General features: G+C 41.9%; 1 protein-coding gene across 2 annotated transcripts in view; it reads left to right on the top strand.

Moving 5' to 3' along the window:
• OGDH (oxoglutarate dehydrogenase) overlaps positions 1-23,162 on the top strand; it is a 64,615-nt gene that overhangs the window by 33,315 nt on the left and 8,138 nt on the right. For both annotated transcript variants that reach the window (XM_080934440.1, XM_080934441.1), the window contains exons 5-17: positions 7,350-7,465; positions 11,200-11,354; positions 11,573-11,719; positions 12,313-12,403; positions 12,890-13,069; positions 15,988-16,116; positions 20,018-20,197; positions 20,570-20,722; positions 21,417-21,519; positions 21,795-21,923; positions 22,202-22,352; positions 22,642-22,769; positions 22,858-23,036. In XM_080934440.1, coding sequence (XP_080790566.1) covers positions 7,350-7,465; positions 11,200-11,354; positions 11,573-11,719; positions 12,313-12,403; positions 12,890-13,069; positions 15,988-16,116; positions 20,018-20,197; positions 20,570-20,722; positions 21,417-21,519; positions 21,795-21,923; positions 22,202-22,352; positions 22,642-22,769; positions 22,858-23,036 — 1,841 coding nt within the window. The remainder of the gene's footprint in view (positions 1-7,349; positions 7,466-11,199; positions 11,355-11,572; positions 11,720-12,312; positions 12,404-12,889; positions 13,070-15,987; positions 16,117-20,017; positions 20,198-20,569; positions 20,723-21,416; positions 21,520-21,794; positions 21,924-22,201; positions 22,353-22,641; positions 22,770-22,857; positions 23,037-23,162) is intronic.

Below are 23,162 nucleotides of genomic sequence, written 5' to 3' on the forward strand. Positions count from 1 at the left end.
ATGCCTTAAAACATATATGTCTCACATACACAAATAACTACACATAATAAAATTTTCAAAGACATTAGCTCTTATCTTTGTCAATCTACTTTGGGTTTTCAGATTTTTTCTTTTTAGTTGTTCATATTCTCCCACCAATTTCAGATTGAGATTATTATGACTTTTTTTTTAAGATTTATTTATTTAATGTGAGCACACTGTAGCCGTCTTCAGACACACCAGAAGAGGGCATTAGAGCCCACTACAGATGGTTGTGAGCCACCATGTGGTAGCTGGGAATTGAACTCAGGACCTCTGGAAGAGAAGTCAGTGCTCTTAACTGCTGAGCCATCTCTCCAGCCCAATTATTGTGACTACTAAGCTTTATTTTTACCATTATTGTGACAATTTTAATGTCTTTAAGAATAAGTGTTTCTGTCTACATGAAGCCTTCTTTTGTTAGGAATTAGGTTAAACTTACAGGTAAATTGAGAAGTGTTCCTCCATGGTTCATTTCTTCTAAGCTATAAAATGCCTAGAGAGTTTATGATATTCCCTTTTTATCTTTTTGCTATCTTGAGGGTCTTTAGTGACATCATGTTTCATTCACAACCTGTAAATTGTGTTGCTATTGTTTTACAAAGGGTTTGTCTGTGTGTAGATCTTAGAGAAGCAGTCCTTTGTTTCCCTGGGTTGTCACTGCTTTAGTTCTTCAACCACATAGATTTCTGTTCTTTTTGTTGTTATGTCTGTCTGTTGGGTTTTGTTTGTTTTTCCTTCTTTTAGTCCTGGGGCTGGGATTAGAAACAGATTATGGATTAATGCCTTCTTTTGTTTGTTTGTATTCTGATGTATGTATTTTTCTACTTTAAGTTTCTATCTTGGTACTCTGAGATTTCCCACAATCTTTGATAAATTCAATGCCTCCCACCCCATACTTGGTGTTTCGTTTTGAATACTTTTAGTTTATTTAGAAGTAATTATTGTTTAGTATCTAAGTGTTACTGGTTTCTAATTTGATTCTATTATGATCTCAGTCCTTCTACATAGTTTGTTAGTGTTAATGGCCTAGTCTGTCATCTGTCTTAATGTGTGGTCATTTGAAAACAGGTTGCTTGTTGTTCGGTGAAGTGTTCTGTAAACATCAGTTAGGTCTTGTTTGAAGTTTGTTTTCCTAAATCTATAACAATTTTCTGATTTTTAAAAAAATAACTTTTGAGAGAAAGGGGCTTTGAAATCTTCCAGTTACCTATATAAATTTGTCCATTTCTCCTTTGAGATTCTTATTAATTTTTAGTTCAGATATTTTGTAGCTTTTTTTCCTTAAGAGATCATCTCACTGTATAGCTCAAGTTGGTTTTGAACTCACTACATAACCTAGGCTAGCCTCTAAACTTGTAGCAATCCTCCTGCCTTGTCCTCAGTGTTGGGAATAAAAGCTTTTAATATGTTAAATTTATATAAAGTCTTCTGCTTGTACATTTAGAATTGCTGTCTTCTCAGTACATATATTGACACTTGTCATAGTGTATCTCTCTGTGCTTCTAGTGATGTTTTACTCTAAAGTCTACTTTATCTGATACTGTATTCCCTCCTTTGTATTGGCTTATTTAATGCTATTTTATTTATCTTTAGTGTGGTTACTGATATATTAAGAGTATAAGTGTACTATTTTATTCTTTCCTGTTTTTAGTATTTTTCATTTTGTTATTAGAGTTGTTAGTGTCAGCCAGATCCCTGAAGCCATAACAAGCTAGGTTCAGCTACTCATCCCGAAAAAGGCCAATTAAAGAGAGAAAGTAATGGTGAGAAGCAGAAAAAGAGGATGCATTCAGTGTGGTCACCCTGGGAGGAAGAGTAAAGATGTCCAGTGACCCCCCTGAGACCATCTCTGGGATCCTAACATAAAGTCTAGGTTTACGTGGGAGGGTGAGAGGTATGCATAACTCAGGAGCCTGGTCAAGCTGTGTGCCAGCCATCATCACCTCAGGTCTGCTCTCTGACAGGCTGCCAGAGCTGCTTGGTGTCTGTTTCCAGGAGACAAGTCACCACCACCTTTTCCTTTCCCAGGAAAAACTCCTGGGAATTCCAGTTTATTTTGTATAAACCGAAGGGAGGGTTATAAGTATCACTATAGAATATCTTTATTCTTGCACAACAATTAAAAGATTTTGGCTTTACCTCCTGGTCAACTATGGATTTTTAGAGACGTGTTCTGAGGGGCAGGAGAGGGGCTTGTGCAAGCCATGGTACAGATGTGGAGATCCGAGAACAACTTATGGACTGAGTTCTCCTTCCACCTTATGTGCATTCCAAGAGTTAAACCCAGGTCGTCAGTCTTGTATGGCAAGTACCTTTACCCACTGAACCAGCCCCTGGACTTTTAAACTCTTATTTTAAAGCCCCATCTTTATGAATGTTTATTGTATAGCTCTTTTAGTTGCTCTATATATTCTTACATTATGTAGACATAACTAACCAGTCTACTTATGCCATTATTTCCCCAGGTCAGCCGGAGTAGAAAACTTGCCTTCTTTTATCTTCATTTATAATGCGTCTGTTGTAAATATCTTTTCTGCTTACATTTGAAATGGAGCCACAGTAGGCAGTGTTAGACATTTGCCTCAGCCACCAAATACTATTTAGCAGACCATGAACAGGAGGGTCTGTTCTATTCACTCCTGCTTTGTGTGCTTTTTCTTTGTGAGATTGCTTCTTTTTCTTGCCTCCTCTTGTCTGAAGAGTTCATTTCCTTTGCCCATTCTTTTAGGGGACACATTGTTTTGTTTTTCTTACCTGAGAATCTCTTAATTTCCCCTTGTTTTGTTTATAGGAGTCTAAGTAGACAGAAAATTTCTTTCAGCTCTGGAGCAATGCACCACTTTTTTCTAGCTTCCAGGATTTATGATGAGAAAATCTCTAACTCCCTTTTTGTTTTGTTTTATATCGTTTTTCTCTGTAAGTGGAGAGTCTCTTTTGTTATTAATTTTTTTCAAGTTATATATTTTGGCATCTGTGCCTTAACCTATAGATTCAATCAGCTTTCTGAATCTGGGAGTTTAACTCTTTTGATGTATTTAAGGAAGTTTTCAGCCATTTTTAAAGTACCCTTTCAGGTACTTTCTTTCAGAAATTTGTCCCTACATGAATGAAAAATTTTTAATTACATTATCACTGTCCTTGGTGCTTCTAATGTTAACTTTCATCCAGTAGGTGGGTGTCTGTTTTTCCATCTTCAGATCCATGAAGTCTCTTTACCTGTGCCATTGATCCTGTCTGGTGGATTTATTTGTGGGGTTTTTTATTTTCTTTTTTTAAAATGTATTTACTAATTTTTCTGTGTATGTGTGCATGTGTGAGCACAGATGGGCTATAGTACATCTGTGGAGGTCAGGGGACACTTTGCAGGGGTCGGTTCTCTCCTACCAATCTGGGAACTAGTCTCCGATCATAAGGTTTTGGTAACAGGCACTTTTAGCTATTGAGCCATCTTACTGGCCCCTCCATCTGGTGCTTTAATATGTTTCTAGTTTTTGCTAAGAATTTCAATTTGTAAGCCAGCTTTTTTGTCACTGTATTTATAATTACTCATTGAGATGGTTTTGTGATGGCTTTATTTGATTCTTAGGTAATTCTAACATCTGTATCTGGGATGACTGTTGGCTGTTGCTTCTCATTCATTCTGAAATATTCTTGCTTGGTTTTGCTTTTAGTTTTTGTTTTGGGTTTTGTTTTGTTCTATGGTGAGACAGGATCTTGTCACATAGACCAGGCTTGTGTCATACTCAGAGATCCTCCTGTTTGCCTCCAAATGTAGAATTAAAAGCATGTACCATCACTTCTGCCAAAATATTTTTGCTTCATTTCATTTCTTTCCTTTTATTTCTTTTTGTGCTAGAGATTTTATGCCTACCTTTTAAAGGTTCCATTTCTATTTTTATACAGTAGAGTGATAGTGATGACTGCTATTTGTGTTTTTTCGCCCTTTTCATGTAGCTCAGGCTGACATCAAATTTATTGTGTACCCAAGGCTGACCTTAACCCCTTGTTTTTCCTACTCACCTCCCAAGTGCTGGAATACACTGCCATGCTGGTCACCAGATTCTGTTCAGTGTGTAGGGATGCTGTGGCCATCTGAAGACAACTTGAAGGAATCCATTCTCTTCAACTTGTTCATCTGGCTTGGTGGCAAACACCTTTCACCCACTGAGCCATCTTACCAGCCCTGTTGGTATTGTGAATTTTAGACTCTTCAATAGGTCTGTCATAATAGACCTTCAGGAGCATTACCTTGTTCCTTTTTTGTCCTCAGAGAGGGGACAGTTTTAGATTCACTCTTGGGTCTTCCCTAAAGCCTCGATGTGGGGGCTCAGGCCTGTAACAAGTTAGTGAGAACAGTGGGACAGCACACAGCAGGAATTGTCTCTAGTTTCCTGGTCTTGTGATTCCTCCACCTCCCCCCAGTCTTCACATAGAGCAGCATCTGCGAGGCTTTGTTGTCTGTACTCCTAAGATTCCTCTGCTGCTCGTTCTCTCTCCCTGTCTGGGATGTAGAAGCAGAAGAGAATCCAGGGCTTCCCTGGCCATCATTGCCTTCCTTCATCCTTTCAACTGGGCCCTTTTACCTTTTGTTTAAACAAAGTCAAGGACTGGAGAGATGGTCAAGTGGGTAAGAGCACTGACTGCTCCTCCAGAGGTCCTGAGTTCAATTCCCAGCAACCACGTGGAGGCTCACAACCATCTGTAATGGGATCTGATGCCCTCTTCTGGTGTGTCTGAAGACAGCTACAGTGTGCTTATATATAATAAATAAATAAATCTTTAAATGACTGAAGATCTAGAAATGGGCACAACACTTCTGATGCTGATCAGTGAGACACAAGAGCGAATTACAACTGAGTGTTACATGTACCTAAAGGAGTGTCAGCGCATGCTTTATCAGGTCTTTGTGCTGATGCTGTAGCGGCACAGTTCTCATCTGCAGGTGAATACGTGACTGGCTAACATCCGTCACAGCGGAGTACCTTCTGTACCGAACAGTGTACTGTTTTGACACTTTGCTCCTCTGATCTTCCACTAATGCAGAGATTTCCAGTATTTGGTCTTGTTTTACTTGGTGGTTGTTGCTGGTTTGTTTGAAATGCAGTCTTCCTGAAACCAACACTGATCTTGAGTTCCTGATCCTCTTGCCTTCACCTCTAAAGTGTTGGGATTACAATAACTGTGCCTGGTCTGAGCTGAGTTTTGTAAACCTAAGAAGTTTCTCAAAAATAATTTTATTAAGGCAGGCATAGTGGTGTATACCTGTAATGAAAGCATTTAGGAGGCTGCTGCTGGAGACTGCTGCTGGATCAGCGCTAGTTTCATCTGTGTAACAGGGGCCTGTCTTAAAACAACTACAGAAAATATTTTAGCTTTTTTCCATAAATACCACGGAGCTGTTGCTTACAAGCTGGGTTATAAGAGGCAAGAGCTTTGTGCTTCCCAGATGCCCATAACTGCTGGTTCTTTATTGATGATACAACAATAGAAACAAGTGAGTGGGACTAAGTAAACCATTTTCACCACTGTCTTCCTTCAGGCCTGGGGTTTGGGGAGGGGTTGGTTTAGGTTTTTTGTTTGGTTTGGTTTGACTTGCCCCCCCCCCCCTTGCTTTAATGAAATTAAAGGGACTTGGGAAAAAATATGCCTTGCTTTTTAAGGCTTAAAGATAGAATACCCCAGCCAGGTATGGTGGTGCATGTCTTTAATCCCAGCACCCAGGAGGCAGAAGTAGACTTATCTCTGAGTTTGAGGACAGCTAGGGCTATGCATAAAGACCCTGTCGCAAAAAATTGGGAGAGAATGTAATTTCCCAACCCAGCTTGAATGAGAACCATGAGGAGATCCCTGGAACACTGATGTTGGAGACAGATGAAGGGTTTTTATAAATCCCCCTGAGAACCAGACATGTTGGTGCACACCTGTAATTCTACTACAGAGGCAGAAAGACTACCTAAAGTTCAAAGCCATCCCAGTCTACATAGCAAGGCAAGTTCAGAGCTAAATAACAACTATTAAGGAACAAAACAAAACAAAAAAAAATTCACCCTGGGGCTAGAGAGATGGCTCAGTTGTTACAAGCACTGGCTGTTCTTCTAAAAGTCCTGAGTTCAATTCCTAGCAACTACATGGTGGCTCACAACCATCTGTAATGGGATCTGATGCCCTCTTCTGGTGTCTGAAGACTGCTACTTATATACATAAAATAAATAAATAAATAAGTCTTTTAAAAAAAATAATAAAGTCACCCTGGAGATTTGTGTTTATGCTGGTGTTTTCAGGCTTCTTGCATTATTCCTGGGTCTCATGGCAGCCCTTAGTTACACTTAACTCAGGCAGAAACTACAGGACTGTTTTTATCTCAGGCCATCAGATGTCAGGCTCTGCACATTGTCTCTGGTTCAGCTTTCATTTTTGGAGCCTGGGAAAGTGCTAGCAGTCGGTATTCCAGTGCTAGTGACTTACACTGTACTCTCTGCCCTTCTTGAATTGATACATTATTTCAGACTAAGTGCCAAACTGGAAACAAACTAATGGTGTCATTTGATAGTTTGCTCCTTTAATGATGAAAAAAGCATGATGCTGAAGAAAAGAGCCTCCCGCTGTCCTTTCCAGTTTGAAACAGCTTTCAGATGAAGGGGCATCTCCCCTGTAGTGAGTACTTCAGGGAGAGCGGATAGGGAAAGTGAGGGTTAGATTATCCCCAGAATATCTAGCAGTTTGGGTATTCCAGGGAAAGAGGCTTGCCCTTAACCCAGGGCTAAGGCTGTTTCTCCTTTCTCTGCTAGCCTAGTTGTATCCTGAAGAACAGGTTTCCCACCAGCCACTTGGTTGCTAGTGACTATTTCTCTCTCTCTCTCCCGTTGGACACTCCAGCTTTGTCACTCACTTTGTAATATGTACTCACATTGCTGTTAAATGACTCATGTATATAGTCTGCTGTTCTCTATCAGTTCCCCATTTTCTACCTTAATTCTCTTAACTTTTTATTTGCTTTTTGATTGATTTCTTTTGACTCCTTCCACCTCCCCAAATTGACTTTTATCTTTGTACCTTCAAATAAATTTAACTCTAAATTGTAAATAATTGCCAAGTACTAGACTAATATGTGCATAATAGCTTTATTCTGGTTACCTAGTAATAATCTTAGTGTGTAGTTATTGTTAAGGTTTCTGGTTCTGGTGGTAAATTTTGCTTGTTTTCATATACATCAAGGGTATGTGATATTTTTTTTTCTTTTTTCTTTTGCTCGTTGGGGCATCCCTTCTCTTCCCTTCCTATAAACTGTGACCCTTGCATGGCTATGCCTTGTCCCTCATTGTCTGTAGGGTTCTATGGCCTACACGAGTCTGACCTTGACAAGGTCTTCCAGTTACCCACCACTACTTTCATCGGGGGACAGGAGCCAGCACTTCCTCTTCGGGAGATCATCCGTCGGCTGGAGGTAAGAACAGTTCTTAGAAAAAAATCTGACAGATGTTGGACCTAGCTATGTGTTTGGTTTTGATCCTGTGTTTTGAGAAACCAAAAGATAGGACTGGGGAGATGGCTCATCGATAAAGAGCTCATCGATTAAGAGCACCGACTACTCTTTGAGAGGTACTGAGTTCAATTCTCAGCAATCACTTGGTGGCTCACAACCATCTGTAATGAGGATCTGCTGCCTGCTTCTGGTGTGTCTGAAGACAGCAACAGTGTACTTATATATAATAAATAAATCTTTTTTTAAAAAAGAAAGAAACTAAAAGATAACCTTTTTATTTTCTGTTTTATCTAGAGGGATCCAAAAACAGCTAAAAATTTTTTTTTAACCAAAAGTAGGTTTTTAGCTATAAAACAGAAAATAAAAAGGTTATCTTTTAGTTTCTTTCTTTTTTTAAACCGGTTTTGGATCCCTCTAGATTTTTTTTTCAGGTACAAGTTGTCACTCTGGAAAATTGTCTCTACCTTTCTATATGTCTGGATTACTATACAGTGATGGCTGCTCCTTGTTCTGCCCCTTCCTTTCATTTCTCCCATTCCTGTTTTACCTTTTTTTCCTTCCTGAGCCTTATCAGTATTCAGGACAGCAATCAGATGAGAGCCATTTATACCAAGAACCTGTGTCACTTTCTAGGAGTCTGGTGAGGATGAGCACACACCATCTCACGCAAACAAAGGATCTAGTCCCTTCTTTTCCAGGTCTTTTAGCACCTCCATTTCTACCTCTGTGGGGATGGAAGAGCAGCAGCTCATGTCTCGTGTTTATTTCCCATAACATTCTGAGTTCTGAATAGTCTTGCTACTGGTGGGAAGGGGTGAACAGCCCATAGCATACTTAAAGGCTCCTCCCTTTTTCTCTCTGTTTGTCACATCTGGTAGCCCTTGAAAAAAGTTAAAGGTAGCACTTCTCACCCCCTTAAACTAATTTCATTAGAGCAGGAAGCTAAGAGCTCCCAAAACTCATACAACTTCCCAAACAAATTGAGTTCTCCTGAGAACTGAGCCGAGGACAGAGGGAACAAAAACATTTCTACTGTCCAGATCTCTAACTGAATCTCTGAAGTAATGGCTAAAGTAATGCTGACAAATTAGGGAGAATGTTGATGTTTGGGGTATTTAACTCAGTAGTTTTCTCTGAGCTTTTAGTTGTTCACCAATGGAAGTTCTGCCTAGTGGACTTAAAGGATGGACCTGGGCAACAGACATTTGTGCAGGGGGTCAGTTCAGTAGTGACCAAGGGAAGTCTACTGTCCTCAGCACTACTTCATCAGCAGGCCACACAGGGCAGTGAGAGGCAGGTAAGCTAGTTGGTGTGCTAAGAAGACAGCCTCTGTGACACTTGGTGTTACTAGCTTCTCTGGGGGTGAATTATACAGAAGCACACCTTATTCCACTGGTCATGTTCAAAACTGAGACATGACAATAGACTGGTGAAAGCTATGAAGTTATGGGTAGCTTAATTTAATGTAGACGTTCTAAGACTTACCTTAGATGATAAATTACCAGTTTTTGGGAGGTAGAGGCAGAAAGAGCTCTCAGTTTGAGGCCAGCCTGGTCCAATAGCAAAGTGCCAAGACTACATAGGTAGACCCTGTCTCAAAAAACCAAAAGATAAATGTCATGTAGATTGATTAAAACATCTTTAATTTCAAAAGTCTTCCCAGCAATATGATTTTTCTTTTGGCTACAAAAGCTGTAGTATATTGTGAGCAGAAGTTTAGGCAAAGCCTGCTTTATCCCACTGTTCAAAGAACAGGCACCTGACCATAAATTCAGCAAGCCTTTAACTACCAATGGCAGCTGGACTCATTGTCTAAACCAGATGGAGTCCCTGTGCTGTGTTCAGATTCTGACTCTGAAGATGGCTGGGGTTGTGGGTCCATGACGTCACAGCATCAGACTGTTGCCTTTGCTAGGTCAGCGTTGCTCCTGGCTTGCTTTCCAACCTATTGCCTGGGCCTCCAAGATAGTGGTGTAGGTGGGAAAGGCTCAGCAAGGACCGTGAGTCTGTGCAAGGAGACGGAAAGTTAGGCATCCCTGAAGGGAATTTACAAGATCTCTCCAGTTTTATAGTCTATTTCTCTTCTCCTCTTAACTTTCTTTGCCTAATAGCCAGCTCTGTTTCTGGTCTCTGCCTCTGCAGCACTGACCGATACCTTCTTTCACAGGTGTGATTCAAGAAGACTCATTGGGTCTATTCAAAACCTGTGCATTTACCAGGCATGATGTCAAATGCCGCCATTGTTGTTTTTGTTGTTGTTGTTATTGTTGTTAATAGCTTTAATCTAAGCATTTGGTAAGCAGAGGTAGGTAAATAAATCTCTGAGTTCAAAGTCAAGTTGGTCTACTAGTGAGTTTGAAGACAGCCCAGGCTATATAGTCTCAGAAATAAAAAGTCATGTCCTTTTTCCCATGCTATCACATTCTTCAGACCTGAAGTTTCAGGGAAGTCAGTTATTAGAAAGTTGAGATTAAAAGTTTTTAAGTCGGGGGGATGGGAGTGGGGTGGGCGAAGGGGATAACATTTCAAATGTAAATACAGAGAGTATCCAATAAAAAACTTTTTTTCCCCCTCTAAGTTCTCTTTATTTCTCTATGGGGCAAGTTCATTCCTTTTGCTTCTGGTTTACTACACTGTGGCTATGCTAATGAGATTTAAAAAATTTTTTTTCCTCTGGTTTTATTTTCTTCTCCAGTCAATGGAATGTATATCTGGCCTTCCAAGAGTTTTAAAATCCTGGATGTTGCAGCAAAACACAATAGGACATTCACTAAAGACATTTTGATTTCACAGGATTTCTTGTACACATGACTATTAAGAATAAAAAGCTTCCCGAATTTAAAAACTAGTATGATTTCTTGCCCTGGCTTTGATGGCTTAAGCAGAGCTGTAGGTTTTGTCAGCTTTGGGGATAAAACCTTTTTTTTCCCTCTTACAACTTTATTTTAAAAAGAGAGATACATGTACAGATTTTTAAAAGCATTTTGGCAAAACACTATATGAATATATTTTTGTCAGTACTTAATTCTTTTAGAGGTTTGGTAGTATGCATTGAAATCTTACTAGTTACCATAAGCATAAAGTACATGTAGAACAGAACCTAACATGAAAGCAGTCAGAGTTTTCTTGGTGTGTATAGATTAAACATAATGATTTTTAACTAATAAATAACTTTTTTTTAAAAAAAAAAAGTTTTTAAGTCTTTAAGCAGCCACCAAGTTCACTAGCTTTTCTTCTCATGGATGGTAGACATACTGTAAAGACAGCCTACCTTTCTTGTTCAAAAGCCTGGTCTTTGCTACTTACCATGAAGATAATGGGTTTTTGTTCATTAGCCAGGCCCCGTACCCCTCAGGTTCTCAGTGTACCATAACCCAGATCCTAAGAAAGTATTACATGGCTATGTTAGAAGGACCTCAGAAGCTAAGTGTGGCTTATCCCAGCACTAGGGAGGCCAAGGTAGGAGAATTGCAACTTGATTTCTGCCTCTGTCATAGCACCTTGGGTGGGAAAAGGAAGTTTGCTTCTCCCTGACCTGACTCAAAGGCCAGTGGTATCTTCGTACAGTGTGGCTGGGTTAAACATGCCCTTGCTGGTATGGAAGGTGATAGATAGGTACATGGCTTGTTGCTAGCACGTTGGAATGAAGTTCATGTTCACTAATGACGCTTGTGTCCCTGTATATTTGTGGACAGATGGCCTACTGCCAGCACATTGGTGTGGAGTTCATGTTCATTAATGATTTGGAGCAATGCCAGTGGATCCGGCAGAAATTTGAGACCCCTGGAATCATGCAGTTCACCAATGAGGAAAAGCGGACCCTGCTGGCCAGGCTTGTACGGTCCACCAGGTAAAGAGGTGTGGTTTGGGCCGTTGGCTCCCAGGCCCCTGTATGGGTGTGAGTAGCCTGTCCTCCAGGCATGAAAATGGCTATAGCAACAAGTGTGTGATAAGTTTGGCCAGAAGAATAGAATTGGCCTCCATTGTACCCTCTTGTCATTTGAGAATGCTTACATTGAGGCTGGCTCTATCGACATTGCTTGTCAAGTTGATTGGTTCTCCATCCAGGTTTGAGGAGTTCCTACAGCGAAAGTGGTCATCTGAGAAGCGTTTTGGTCTGGAAGGCTGTGAGGTGCTGATCCCTGCCCTCAAGACAATCATTGACATGTCAAGTGCAAATGGAGTGGACTATGTCATCATGGGGATGCCACACAGGTACTATAGACCCTTAGGGCCTGGAAGGTACAGAAGGCCCTGTTGTCCCTCAGGGAGTGGCAGCTAGAGATCTGAGAGTGCTTGAGCATATTAAGGTGTGTTCCTTTCCAGAGTCCTTACACTCCCACCTCAGACTAGAGTCAGTCTCCAAGCCAAATATGATTACACTTGTGTTTTATTCTGTAGGGAGTTTTATTAAAATTAGATCCAGGTGGACATGGTAGTGTATGCCCATAGTCAAAGTTCTTGAGAGACTGGGGCAGGAAAATCACAAAATTGTAGTCTATCTTGGGCTACACTCAGTTCTAAACCAGCTTTTGCTACAGAATGAAAGTGTGTCTCATAAGTAAACCAACCCCATTGCCATTACCGCTATCTCACTTTGACAATGGCTGGAGATTTGGAAGAGACGGGGAGCTGGGCTAGTCATTTTGTACTATCTTTCTCTTGCCCAATGGCCAGAGAGTTGGTGTCCACATCAGCTTTGCATAACAACTACTCTTGGGCTACAAGCCAGGAGATACTGTGTCCTGGGTAGGGGCAGGGTGGAACAGCATGGCTCTGGAGCTTACTCACTGTTTCCTGTGTCCCAGAGGGCGACTGAATGTGCTTGCAAATGTCATCAGGAAGGAGCTGGAGCAGATATTCTGTCAGTTTGACTCAAAGCTTGAGGCAGCTGATGAGGTGAGGTTCTGTATGGAGATGTGTCCACTATGGTTGTCTCAGCCTGCTTGAGACCCCCTGAAGCCACAGGTTTCTCAGAATGTCTTAATTGAAGCTCTTCTCTGACCCAAGATTTGCAGTTTGCCTTCCTTATTAGAACTGGCCAACCTCCTTCACCCTGCAACCTTATATTCCTCCTACTGGGGCAAGAATATTCCTCCTGCTCAAGTATTGGTGAGAGCCTGCACATACTACTTTAGTTCCACCCTAGGAGTCAAAATCCTATGTGCAGAACTGCCATTGAGAATGAACCTCTCCAACCAACATTACTTGTCTTTGATTTTTTTTTTAAGATTTTTTTTTTCTGTTAGCCCTGGCTGTCCAGGAATGCACTCTGTAGACCAGGCTGGCCTCAAACTCAAAGATCCACCTGCCTCTGCCTCCCAAGCACTGGGACTAAAGGTGTGTCCACCACTGCCTGGCATCACTTATCATTTTTATCATCAGGGTTCCGGGGACATGAAGTACCACCTGGGCATGTATCACCGCAGGATCAACCGTGTGACCGACAGAAACATCACTCTGTCCTTGGTGGCTAACCCTTCCCACCTAGAGGCTGCTGACCCTGTAGTGATGGGAAAGACCAAAGCTGAACAGTTCTACTGTGGAGACACTGAAGGAAAAAAGGTGAGGCCCCTAAGAGGTTTCTGAGTACAGATGTACTTCCTACACTTACAATCACCAAAACTGGGGAAGGCATTACCTTGTGTCTTCATAGTATTGATACAGGAGCCAGTTTTAGTTATGGACAGAAAAAGGAACTGAAAGGAAAAGGTGGGGTGCAGGTGTCAGGAGAGACTTGTCACTGGTGAGGCCACAAGTGCATAACAGATAATCCCAAACTGCCTGGCATTTCCTTTGTGTCACAGAATCCTGGATGTTGGTTGACTGGCTTGCTCAAATATAAAAGCCCTTATCTGGCTGTAATCTTACTACTATTTAACCTTAGGACATAATTCTTAGTTGTAGCAGCAAATTTTATATTTGTATAGTAAATTGTATAGTTCTTACTAACAGTGATGTAAAAACAAAAAAAGAAAAGCTCAATTTACATGGCGATGTGCATTGACTGATAAATTAAAGACAGTTGACCTTCTTTCAAGCAGCTTTATTCTGTTGGAAGACAAAGGGTAAATAAAAGAAGGCAGATGTCCAGAAGTCAGTGAACATGTTGTAAGTGAAGCAGAACTGTAAAATAAAGCATGAAGCACTTTAGAATGAGCATAAATAGGTAGAGTAGTTAGATGAGGAATAAAGTAGATGGGACATATCTGGGCTGGAGAGATGACTCTGTGTTTAGGAATACTCTTGCAGCTCAATTTCCAGCACTCATGTCAGACCTCTCAATGACTGCCTGCAACTCCAGCTTCAGGAAATTTAATGCCTTCTGGCCTCAGCACATTCTAGATAATGTTAGACGTGCCCTGAAAGGGAATAAAATAATGGGAAAGGTTGCAGAGAAGTATTCAACATTATTGGTCTGTTTTAGGATCTCAGTCAAGGGAATTGGATAGCCCCTAGTTGGCTAAAAATTCACACAAGGATATTTTTGTCTACAGCAAGCTTTAGACTAACCTTGGATCATGAAACCCTGTCTTTTAAACAGCAGGGTACCAAAAGGAGAAGTAATTCTGCCTCTTAAGTAATTACATATCCTCAGCTCTTCCCTGTATCTGTAGCCTGCCCTGCTTCATGCTTAAACATGCCAGCTTACTTCTTTAAAATCAGTGCAATCCTATACCGATCTTTGCCTTATTGGTTCTGTGTTTTTGGAGAACCCTATCTAGAACAAGGGATTGGGAGAAATATGGGCTGTAGAACCAAATAATGGTTCCTACTAGGGATGTTAAGCCAATAGGAAAATACTGGGTAGCCAGAAGAGACATTGATTGGTATGGTACGCAAAGACACAGAAATAACCTGTGTTTTCATAAATATTTCATTTATATTATATAAAAATATTTATATTTATACAAATATTTATATAAATAAACAATTACTTATAATTATGGGTGTACACACCCATATATTGACTAGCCCTGTGCTTAGAGACTAGTATTGGTAAACATACAGCTGTGAGATTTAAGTTCACATCTTTTATTGGAGGAATGAGGGCTGATAATAGATAGCACATTATGGCGCTGCCATGCTGTGGTGCCAGGAAATAAGGCACCCTGAAAGGCACGTTGAAGTAATGTGAGCTCAGAATAACTGATGGTATTAATGATCTCTTATGTGTACCTGTAGAGTAAGATGAGACGTAAGCATATGATCTTAAATTGGGGAAAATGGAAAGGATGCCAACTAATAGATTCTGGAGTAACAAATCAGGATCATCGTTTTCTTAGTGTATTACTGCTCTGAACAGACACCATGACCAAAGCAACTTTTTTTTTTTTTTAAGATTTATGTATTTATTATATATAAGTACACTGTAGCTGTCTTCAGACACACCAGAAGAGGGCACTGGATCCCATTACAGATGGTTGTGAGCCACCATGTGGTTGCTGGGATTTGAATTCAGGACCTCTGGAAGAACAGTCAGTGCTCTTAACTGCTAAGCCATTTCTCTAGCCCCAAAGCAACTCTTATAAGGACAACATTTAATTGGGATTGGTTTACAGGTTCAAAAGTTCAGTCCATTATCATCAAGTCAGGAACATGGCAGCATCCAGGCAGGCATGGTGTAGGAGGAGCTGAGAGTTCTGCATCTTCATCTGAATGCTGCTAGCAGAATGCTGATTTCTAGACAGCTAGGATGAGGGTCTTAAAGCCCACACCCACATCCATAGTGATACACCTACTCCAACAGAACGATGCCTTCTAATCATGCTACACTCTGGGCCGAGCATATACAAACCATCACAATTGTCCATTAGCCACTCAATGAACTAGCTGAGGTGGGTCCACATGTTGCTGGGGCTAGACTGAGGTTTGAGAAGGAATCAGATACAGATCACTGCTATACTCAATGCCGAGAAAATTATTTGAAGGGAATTTGGCAGGCAGTGACCATGCCAAGTAACCAGACCAGGCTGGTATGTTGGAGCAGCCAGAGACATGACAACTGGAGAAACCCATTTTCTGGGGTAACTGAATGGCTGGGGCTGGAGTTGCTTCTTAGATGGGAGGTTTCATAGTATGAAGATTCTTATAGGATGCAGAAGTGATGACACAGTAAGTGTGTGGCTTTCTCTGTATTCGGGGCAGGTGCTGGCAAATGGTGGCATATGTGGATATGGTAGCAAGTCAGGGGCTAGAAAGGATGGGAACCTTCTGAACTATTACTTTATGAGTTGTGAGGTATCGCATGGGATAGCTCAGTGGGTAAAGGAGCTTCCTTGATCCCCCAAACCTACATAAATTTAGAAAAAGAGAGCCCAACTCCACAAAGTTGTCTTCTGACCTGCACACATGCACTCTGGTGTGCACTCTTCTTCTCATGTCATGCACTCAAACACAGAAAAGGCAAACTGAAAGTCATCTCAATCGCTTGTTTATCAGACTTAGCAGCCAAGATTTGTTATATTTGGGGTCTTTTGCAGGTGATGTCTATCCTACTGCATGGGGACGCTGCCTTTGCTGGCCAGGGCATCGTGTATGAGACCTTTCATCTCAGCGACTTGCCATCTTACACAACTCACGGCACTGTTCATGTGGTTGTCAACAACCAGGTAACTCCAGGTGTCTGATTAGCCCCTGATGTGTCCTCTTAGTCATTTAAATCCTTCACTGTTTATGATAATATACAGAAGTGGGTTTTTATTAAGTTTGGGTAACATAACTATAGTCCTAAGAATATGATGCCCTCCTCTGGAGCGCATGCAAAACACCCATACCCACAAAATAAACAGAGAACTAAAAAAAAAATTTTGAGTAACACGCCCACTTTTTACAGTGGAAAAATTTTAATTACATTATTTAAGGAGGGGGCATTATTGATTTTGAGTTTTTCTGTCTAGACCCACAATTATAGGTCATTAGTTTTTAACAAACTGGAATCCTATACACACGTCTTACTATCCACTCTTTGTTTAATATATTATTTGCTGATGTCATTACAAAATCTTTTTAAACAGCTTCGAAAAAGTAGTCATTTTAGGTTGTTTGCTAAAAGAGACTTCTAATCTTAGGGGGTTTGTTCTAGTAATGTTTCGATTAATGATACTCTTCTAGTTCTCACAATTTAACTCTGCCCAATGTTGACGCTTGTCATCTATTACCTGTTGTGTCCTCCCATTGGGTCATGTCACCCAATAGATGTAACTCTCCCTGATAGATGCCATATACATATGGCTTCATGTGTGAGCGTCTGTGTGCATGTTTGTGCATGTGTCAATATATGGTGTCATATGTGTATGCCAATATAAATACCATAGTAGACATCAGACAGAGCAAGAGCTACTGTGCTCCACTAACAAAGAACTTACAGTTCATTGAGGGTGGGGACTCAGAATGCCAAGAAGGATGAGGAGGCCAGAGGTCGATAGCAATGAATTTTCTGAGTACTTGATGTCTAAGTGGAAACTCACTGGTTGAGTAGACAAATGGCAGCAGTGGGACAGGCAGAAAGGAAGTCTTTATGTCTTAAGGGAGTTTGTCCATCACAGATGTTTAATATGAGCCTGAACTACCATCAGCCAGTGCCCAGTGAAAGCTGCAGGGGATGGCTCAGACTTTGAAGCACTTGCCTGTAGACACAAGCTCAGGCCCCACCTCCCATGTAAAAAGCCATGTATGAGAGCTGGAGATCAGCAATTACTGAGCACTGGCTGTTCTTCCAGAGGACCCAGGTTCAATTCCTAGCACCCACCTGGCAGCTCACAGTTGTCTGTAACTCCAGCTCTATGAGCTCAAAATCATTTGGCTTCTGTGGGCACATACATGATGAATATATGTACATGCAGAGAAAATACTCATACACATAAATTAATTTTTTTAAAGGTACAAATGATTGTACACACAGAGGATCTCTGGCCTAACTGGTAAACTCAAGGTCAGTGGAGACTATTCTCAAACCAAATGGACGTCAGTCCTGAGTATAACAGGACTGAGGTTGTCCTCTGCCCACCACATGCACATACACACATACCAATGCACACATTCATGCATCTGCAGTCCATTGTGGACGGGACTAATGAGTGACAAAGGGATACCACACAACGTGGCAAAGTGGCCATTGACTGAGTGGTATGTATGATCAACCATGTATCAAATTCGGCACCTCATGTGCATTAACTTTTTTTTAAGTGAAATTTTTATTTTTATTTTTCTAACTTATTTATTTATTGTGTTTAGAGTTCTGCCTGCATGTACACTTATACATCAGAAGGGGACCTCAGATCCTGTTACAGATGGTTTTGAGTCACCATGTGGTTGCTGGAAATTGAACTCAGGACCTTTGGAAGAATAGCCAGTGCTCTTAACCACTGAGCCATCTCTCCAGCCACATGCACTAACTGAATCCCTGGGGTTGTTACCCATCCTGAGGGGGTAGAATTAGCATTAGCATTTTTTCTTTTGTTCTTTCTTTCTTTCTTTCTTTCTTTCTTTCTTTCTCTCTCTTTTTTTTTTTTAAGCACAGTCTCACTATGTAGCCTGGGATGGCCAAGAACTCACTCTATAGACCAGACTGGCATAGAACTCACAAAGACTCAGCTGCCTTTGCCCCCAGTACTGAAGTTAAAGGCATGTGCCACCACACACAGCTGTGGTATTACCATTTTCCAAAAGAGATCATTGAGAAGGAGGGACTAAGTAGCTCACTTGAGGTAAATGATAGAATTAGTAGGTTTAAAAAAAAAAAAGAATACCAAGGACAAAGAAGAATCTTAAAATAAATAAAAAGCTCTACTAGTGAACTTTGTCCCTTTTTAGTATTGTAGAATAATTTATAACAAGCTTGCTACTTTAACCATTTCTAATGAGCTATTTACTTATATTGAACACATCCATACTTTGTTTCATTCATCTCTGTTGACAGACGCTCCATACCCACAAAAGGCCACAGTCCAGAGCTAGAGAGGGGGCTAAGGAAAGGCTGAGTGGTTAAGAGTATGCAGCCCTTTCAGAGGCCCTAAATTGAGTTTCCAGCACCCGTGTTGGGCAGCTCATAGTTGTCCAGCTTCAGCCCTTCTTTTGATTTCTGTGGACACCCACATACATACATCTGGCACTCACAGACAGACAGACACCTAAATTAACTATCAATCAAGCAAAAAGCAAACAATTGGTGTCTATCCTCTGTTCCCTCCCCTGCTTCCAGTAACCATTTTACTCTCTGTCTCATCAAAAGTTTGAATAACATCCGATTAGGAATATACCAGATTTCGCAGTTATCAGATTGGTAGACAGTTGAGTGGCCTGTACATTTACCTGTGTAAATCATGCTGCTGTGAGCATGTGTGCAGATCCTCCCTTCAGTTCTTTGGCTCTACACCCATGAGTAGTTTCTGACTTACAGAATAGTTCCATTTCAACTTTTGTTTTGTTTGGACTGGGTTTTTGGTTTTTTGTTTTTTGGTTTTGGTTTTTGTTTTTGTTTTTGTTTTTGTTTTTGTTTTGCAGTGATGGGGGTGGGGACTGTTTTTGTTTGTTGTTTCTTAGCTCTCTGTAGACTAGCCTGGTACTCATAAGGTGGACCAGACTAGCCTAAAATTTATAAAGATCTTTCCTGCCTCATGGGTGTGCTGGGCAATTCTGAGATTTCTGTTTCACAAATATCCACTGATTCTCGCCTATACTTACCTGAGTATGGTAGCGCACACCTTTAGTCCCAGCAGTGAGGGAGAGACAGGCAGATCTCTTGAGTTTGAGGCTAGATAGATCTACATAATGAGTTTCAGGCCAGCCAGAATTACATAGTAAGACTCTGTTTCAAAGAACAATTTTAAAGGTAGTAGTGGTCAGAGGACTTAGGGACTAGTTGGTTTGGTAACATGCTTGACACACAAGTGTGAGGACCTGAGTTTAGCATCAGGGAGGCAGAGACAAGCAGATACTGAAGTATCCAGTTAGCCAACCTAGCCAAATTCTGAGTTACATGTCCTCAGTTTGCTTGCATATCTCCACATGAGAACAAGCCATGCACATGTACCACCCCACACATAGCAGTTGGGGTGAGAAGGGAGATAATTCTCTATAGTGCATGGTTTGCTAAAATCTTGTCTTTTCTGTTTCAGTACTGGGGATGAAACCAGGGCTTTGCACACACTGGGAAGCATGCTACCACTCCCCCACTCTGCCACAGCAGAGGAATAGAAGACCCGCGCATTAGTGAGGCAAGAGCTTAGACTTAATATGCACTTAGGTGTATTTACATAAATATGCCTCACGAAAAAGTAATCTAAAAAGGAAAACATAAAAATGTTCATGCTACAACCTAGTCCCTCTTCCAAATTCCCTATGTTAGACATACATGAATTTTGTTGTCAGCATAGGAGAAAACAAGCAGAATTTAAGCAAAGATGCCACTTAGGGCACATACTCATAATACACCAACAGGAAGTGTAGGATGTGCCCAGCAGTGCCTTCACCCTCTATCCTGTCACCACATCTTCTGATCCATAATTACAGATTGGCTTCACCACAGACCCTCGGATGGCCCGCTCTTCTCCCTACCCCACTGATGTGGCCCGAGTGGTAAACGCCCCCATTTTCCATGTCAACTCAGATGACCCTGAAGCTGTCATGTATGTATGCAAGGTGGCAGCTGAGTGGAGAAACACCTTCCACAAGGATGTTGTCGTTGATCTGGTAAGTGATGCCAAGTGAGTCTCTGGCCTGTCCTCTCACTCTTGCTAAGTCATGTGTGGCTTTATAATATCATACTTAAGGTACGGTACTTCTGTGCCAGAGTGTTCGGAGCCAGACTCTCCCCTGAATACTCCTCAGTGAGGGCTCTGTAGCCCATGTGGTCCTGTCTGTGAATGCTTCACAAATCAAGAATTTGTATTCCCAGGTCCCTCTTGTTATATCTCATTTGCTAAAACAAATCCACTGTGTAAAAGAGAAAAAAATCTTAGCTGTAGAGGAAGTAAGTTAAAGCAAAGCAGTGACAGTATGTTGCCTCACACACACAGACCAGTCACAGTCTCTCACGACTCTCTCTCTTGCTACTCTGACTAGGTGTGTTACCGACGAAATGGACACAACGAGATGGACGAACCTATGTTTACACAACCACTCATGTACAAGCAGATCCGAAAGCAGAAGCCTGTACTGCAGAAGTATGCAGAACTGCTAGTATCGCAGGGCGTCGTCAACCAGCCTGAATATGAGGTGTGTCCTGGCAGGCCTTAGGTGTTGTGGCAAGCTAGAGATCATTCCAGGCCGATCTTATTATTAGGACCCAAGTGAAAACATGTGAAATCTTGACAGCTACAGCATTTCAGCATTTCAGCTTTAGTGAGAATCTGGGATATCAAAATAACTTTTTAAAGAAGGTAGACCTAGTAGAGGTAGAGAAAGGTACTCTAGAGATGAGGTGGCTACCCAGTAGGTTCTCTCTGTTGACTCTGTTTGGGTTGAGAGATGTATGAACAGGGGTCCATCCAGCTTGATAAAGATCTTATATGATCTGCATTCTGTCACATGCAGACAGGATGAGAAGCAGTTCTAGACACATGGGATGATACCCAGGCCCAGACTGGACAACTGCTAAAGGAACAGCTCAAAAACCCAGTCTTCTAAAAACACATAAAGCTATAAAACCTGAGCCAGTTCTTAGGAAAAATAAATGTTCAGAACTCAGACTAAAGAGAATCTCCAGCCAGGTGACGTAGGGAATGAGGAGCAGAATTTACAGGCTTCTTTTAGATGTTAGAGAGGCTATATGTGTTGGAGACTGGCAAGACTGAATAAATACAGATGTAGTTGGGTGCAGAAGTATGGAGGGTCTGGAAGGCCAGGGGCAGTAGGCCTGCACAATGTAAATGTGCTATACTCAGTTAGCTACATATACCCACTCTTTCAGGAGGAAATCTCCAAGTACGATAAGATCTGTGAGGAAGCATTTACCAGATCCAAAGATGAGAAGATCTTGCACATCAAGCACTGGCTGGATTCCCCCTGGCCTGGTAAGCAAGGGATCATCACAGTAGACAGACTCCTTGTGAATTGGATATAACCATGAAGCCTCTTCCCAGAGAAAGCTCTGACTCCCCTCCTCTGTATCTAGAACACATAGTGAATGTTCTATTTCAGCAGAGCCTCTGTAGTCCCCAGGAAGGCCATCCAGGCTTTATTATCTCATGTGGTACTGTGGTGAAGTTTCTAGAAAGGCAGAGCTGTTGCTCTGTTCTGCTCTGTAGATATTCCTTCCAAAGTAGATGGCATATGTTTGTTCTCCTAGGTTTTTTCACCCTGGATGGACAGCCCAGGAGCATGACCTGCCCCTCCACTGGCCTAGAGGAGGATGTTTTGACCCACATTGGGAATGTGGCCAGCTCTGTACCTGTGGAGAACTTTACCATCCATGGAGGTAACCAACCCTGAACTTGGGTGTATAAACATTAGCCTAGATCAACACCTCTTGAAGATAGTGTCCCCAGCCGTGCCTTTTAGAAATGTCCCTGTCCAGAGTCTGTGGGTGTATTGATAGACTCAGTTCCTACTTGAGTTCCTTCATGTGGAAAGAAACATAGAAGATACTGCTTCTAACATTGGTGACAAAGGCATTGCCTGTGTCATTGGAGCACAGGAAGCAAGCTGCCCACAGGAGCTGGGCCTGCAGTACTGTGAATGCTCTCTTCTCTGCAGGGCTGAGCCGGATATTGAAGACTCGGAGAGAGCTCGTGACGAACCGGACTGTGGACTGGGCCCTGGCAGAGTACATGGCGTTCGGATCGCTCTTGAAGGAAGGCATCCATGTCCGGCTGAGTGGCCAGGATGTAGAGCGGGGTACCTTCAGGTAAAGAAAAATGTTCATTTCACCCTTCAGTTCGAAAAGGAAGGGAAGGGCTTTGGAATCTATTCCAGGGATGGGAGAATCATTTCCAGAAGGCACTGTATTCACAGTGTCTAGGCCGCCTCACCTTTCCTGTTTTGTTGTGGATGCTCCGTTTATATGCTGGGAGGGCGCTACCCTGCAGTGTCTGGCAGAAAGCCGGGTTGTCACAATGGATGTTAGTGCTTCAAGGTTCAAAGGGTTGTATCAGATGTCTGCACTCTTGCTTATTAATCTTGTCGTTCTGCCTCAGCCATCGCCACCATGTGCTCCATGATCAGAATGTAGACAAAAGAACCTGCATCCCTATGAACCACCTTTGGCCAAATCAGGCCCCTTATACCGTGTGCAACAGCTCGCTGTCTGAGTATGGTGTCCTGGGTAAGGCCAACCCCACTCCCCCTCAGTCTTCTGCATTCCTTGTGCAGTGGTCCTAAACATGTCTTTTTTCCTTTTCTGTCCATTATAGGCTTTGAGCTGGGCTTTGCCATGGCTAGCCCTAATGCTCTGGTTCTCTGGGAAGCCCAGTTTGGTGACTTCAACAACATGGCACAGTGCATCATTGACCAGTTCATCTGCCCCGGACAGGCGAAGTGGGTGCGGCAGAATGGCATTGTGCTCCTGCTGCCTCACGGCATGGAAGGCATGGTGAGAACTTCCCCTGCCCACAACACTCAATACCTGGGAAGAGCCTTTCCAGGACGATATCCCTAACAAGACCAGCGGGTTCTGTAGTTGGTACTTCCCACCCATTTTAGATGGGAAGACTAGCTA

Source organism: Micromys minutus (assembly GCF_963924665.1).
Source record: "Micromys minutus genome assembly, chromosome: 1".
Classification (NCBI taxonomy): Eukaryota; Metazoa; Chordata; class Mammalia; order Rodentia; family Muridae; genus Micromys; species Micromys minutus.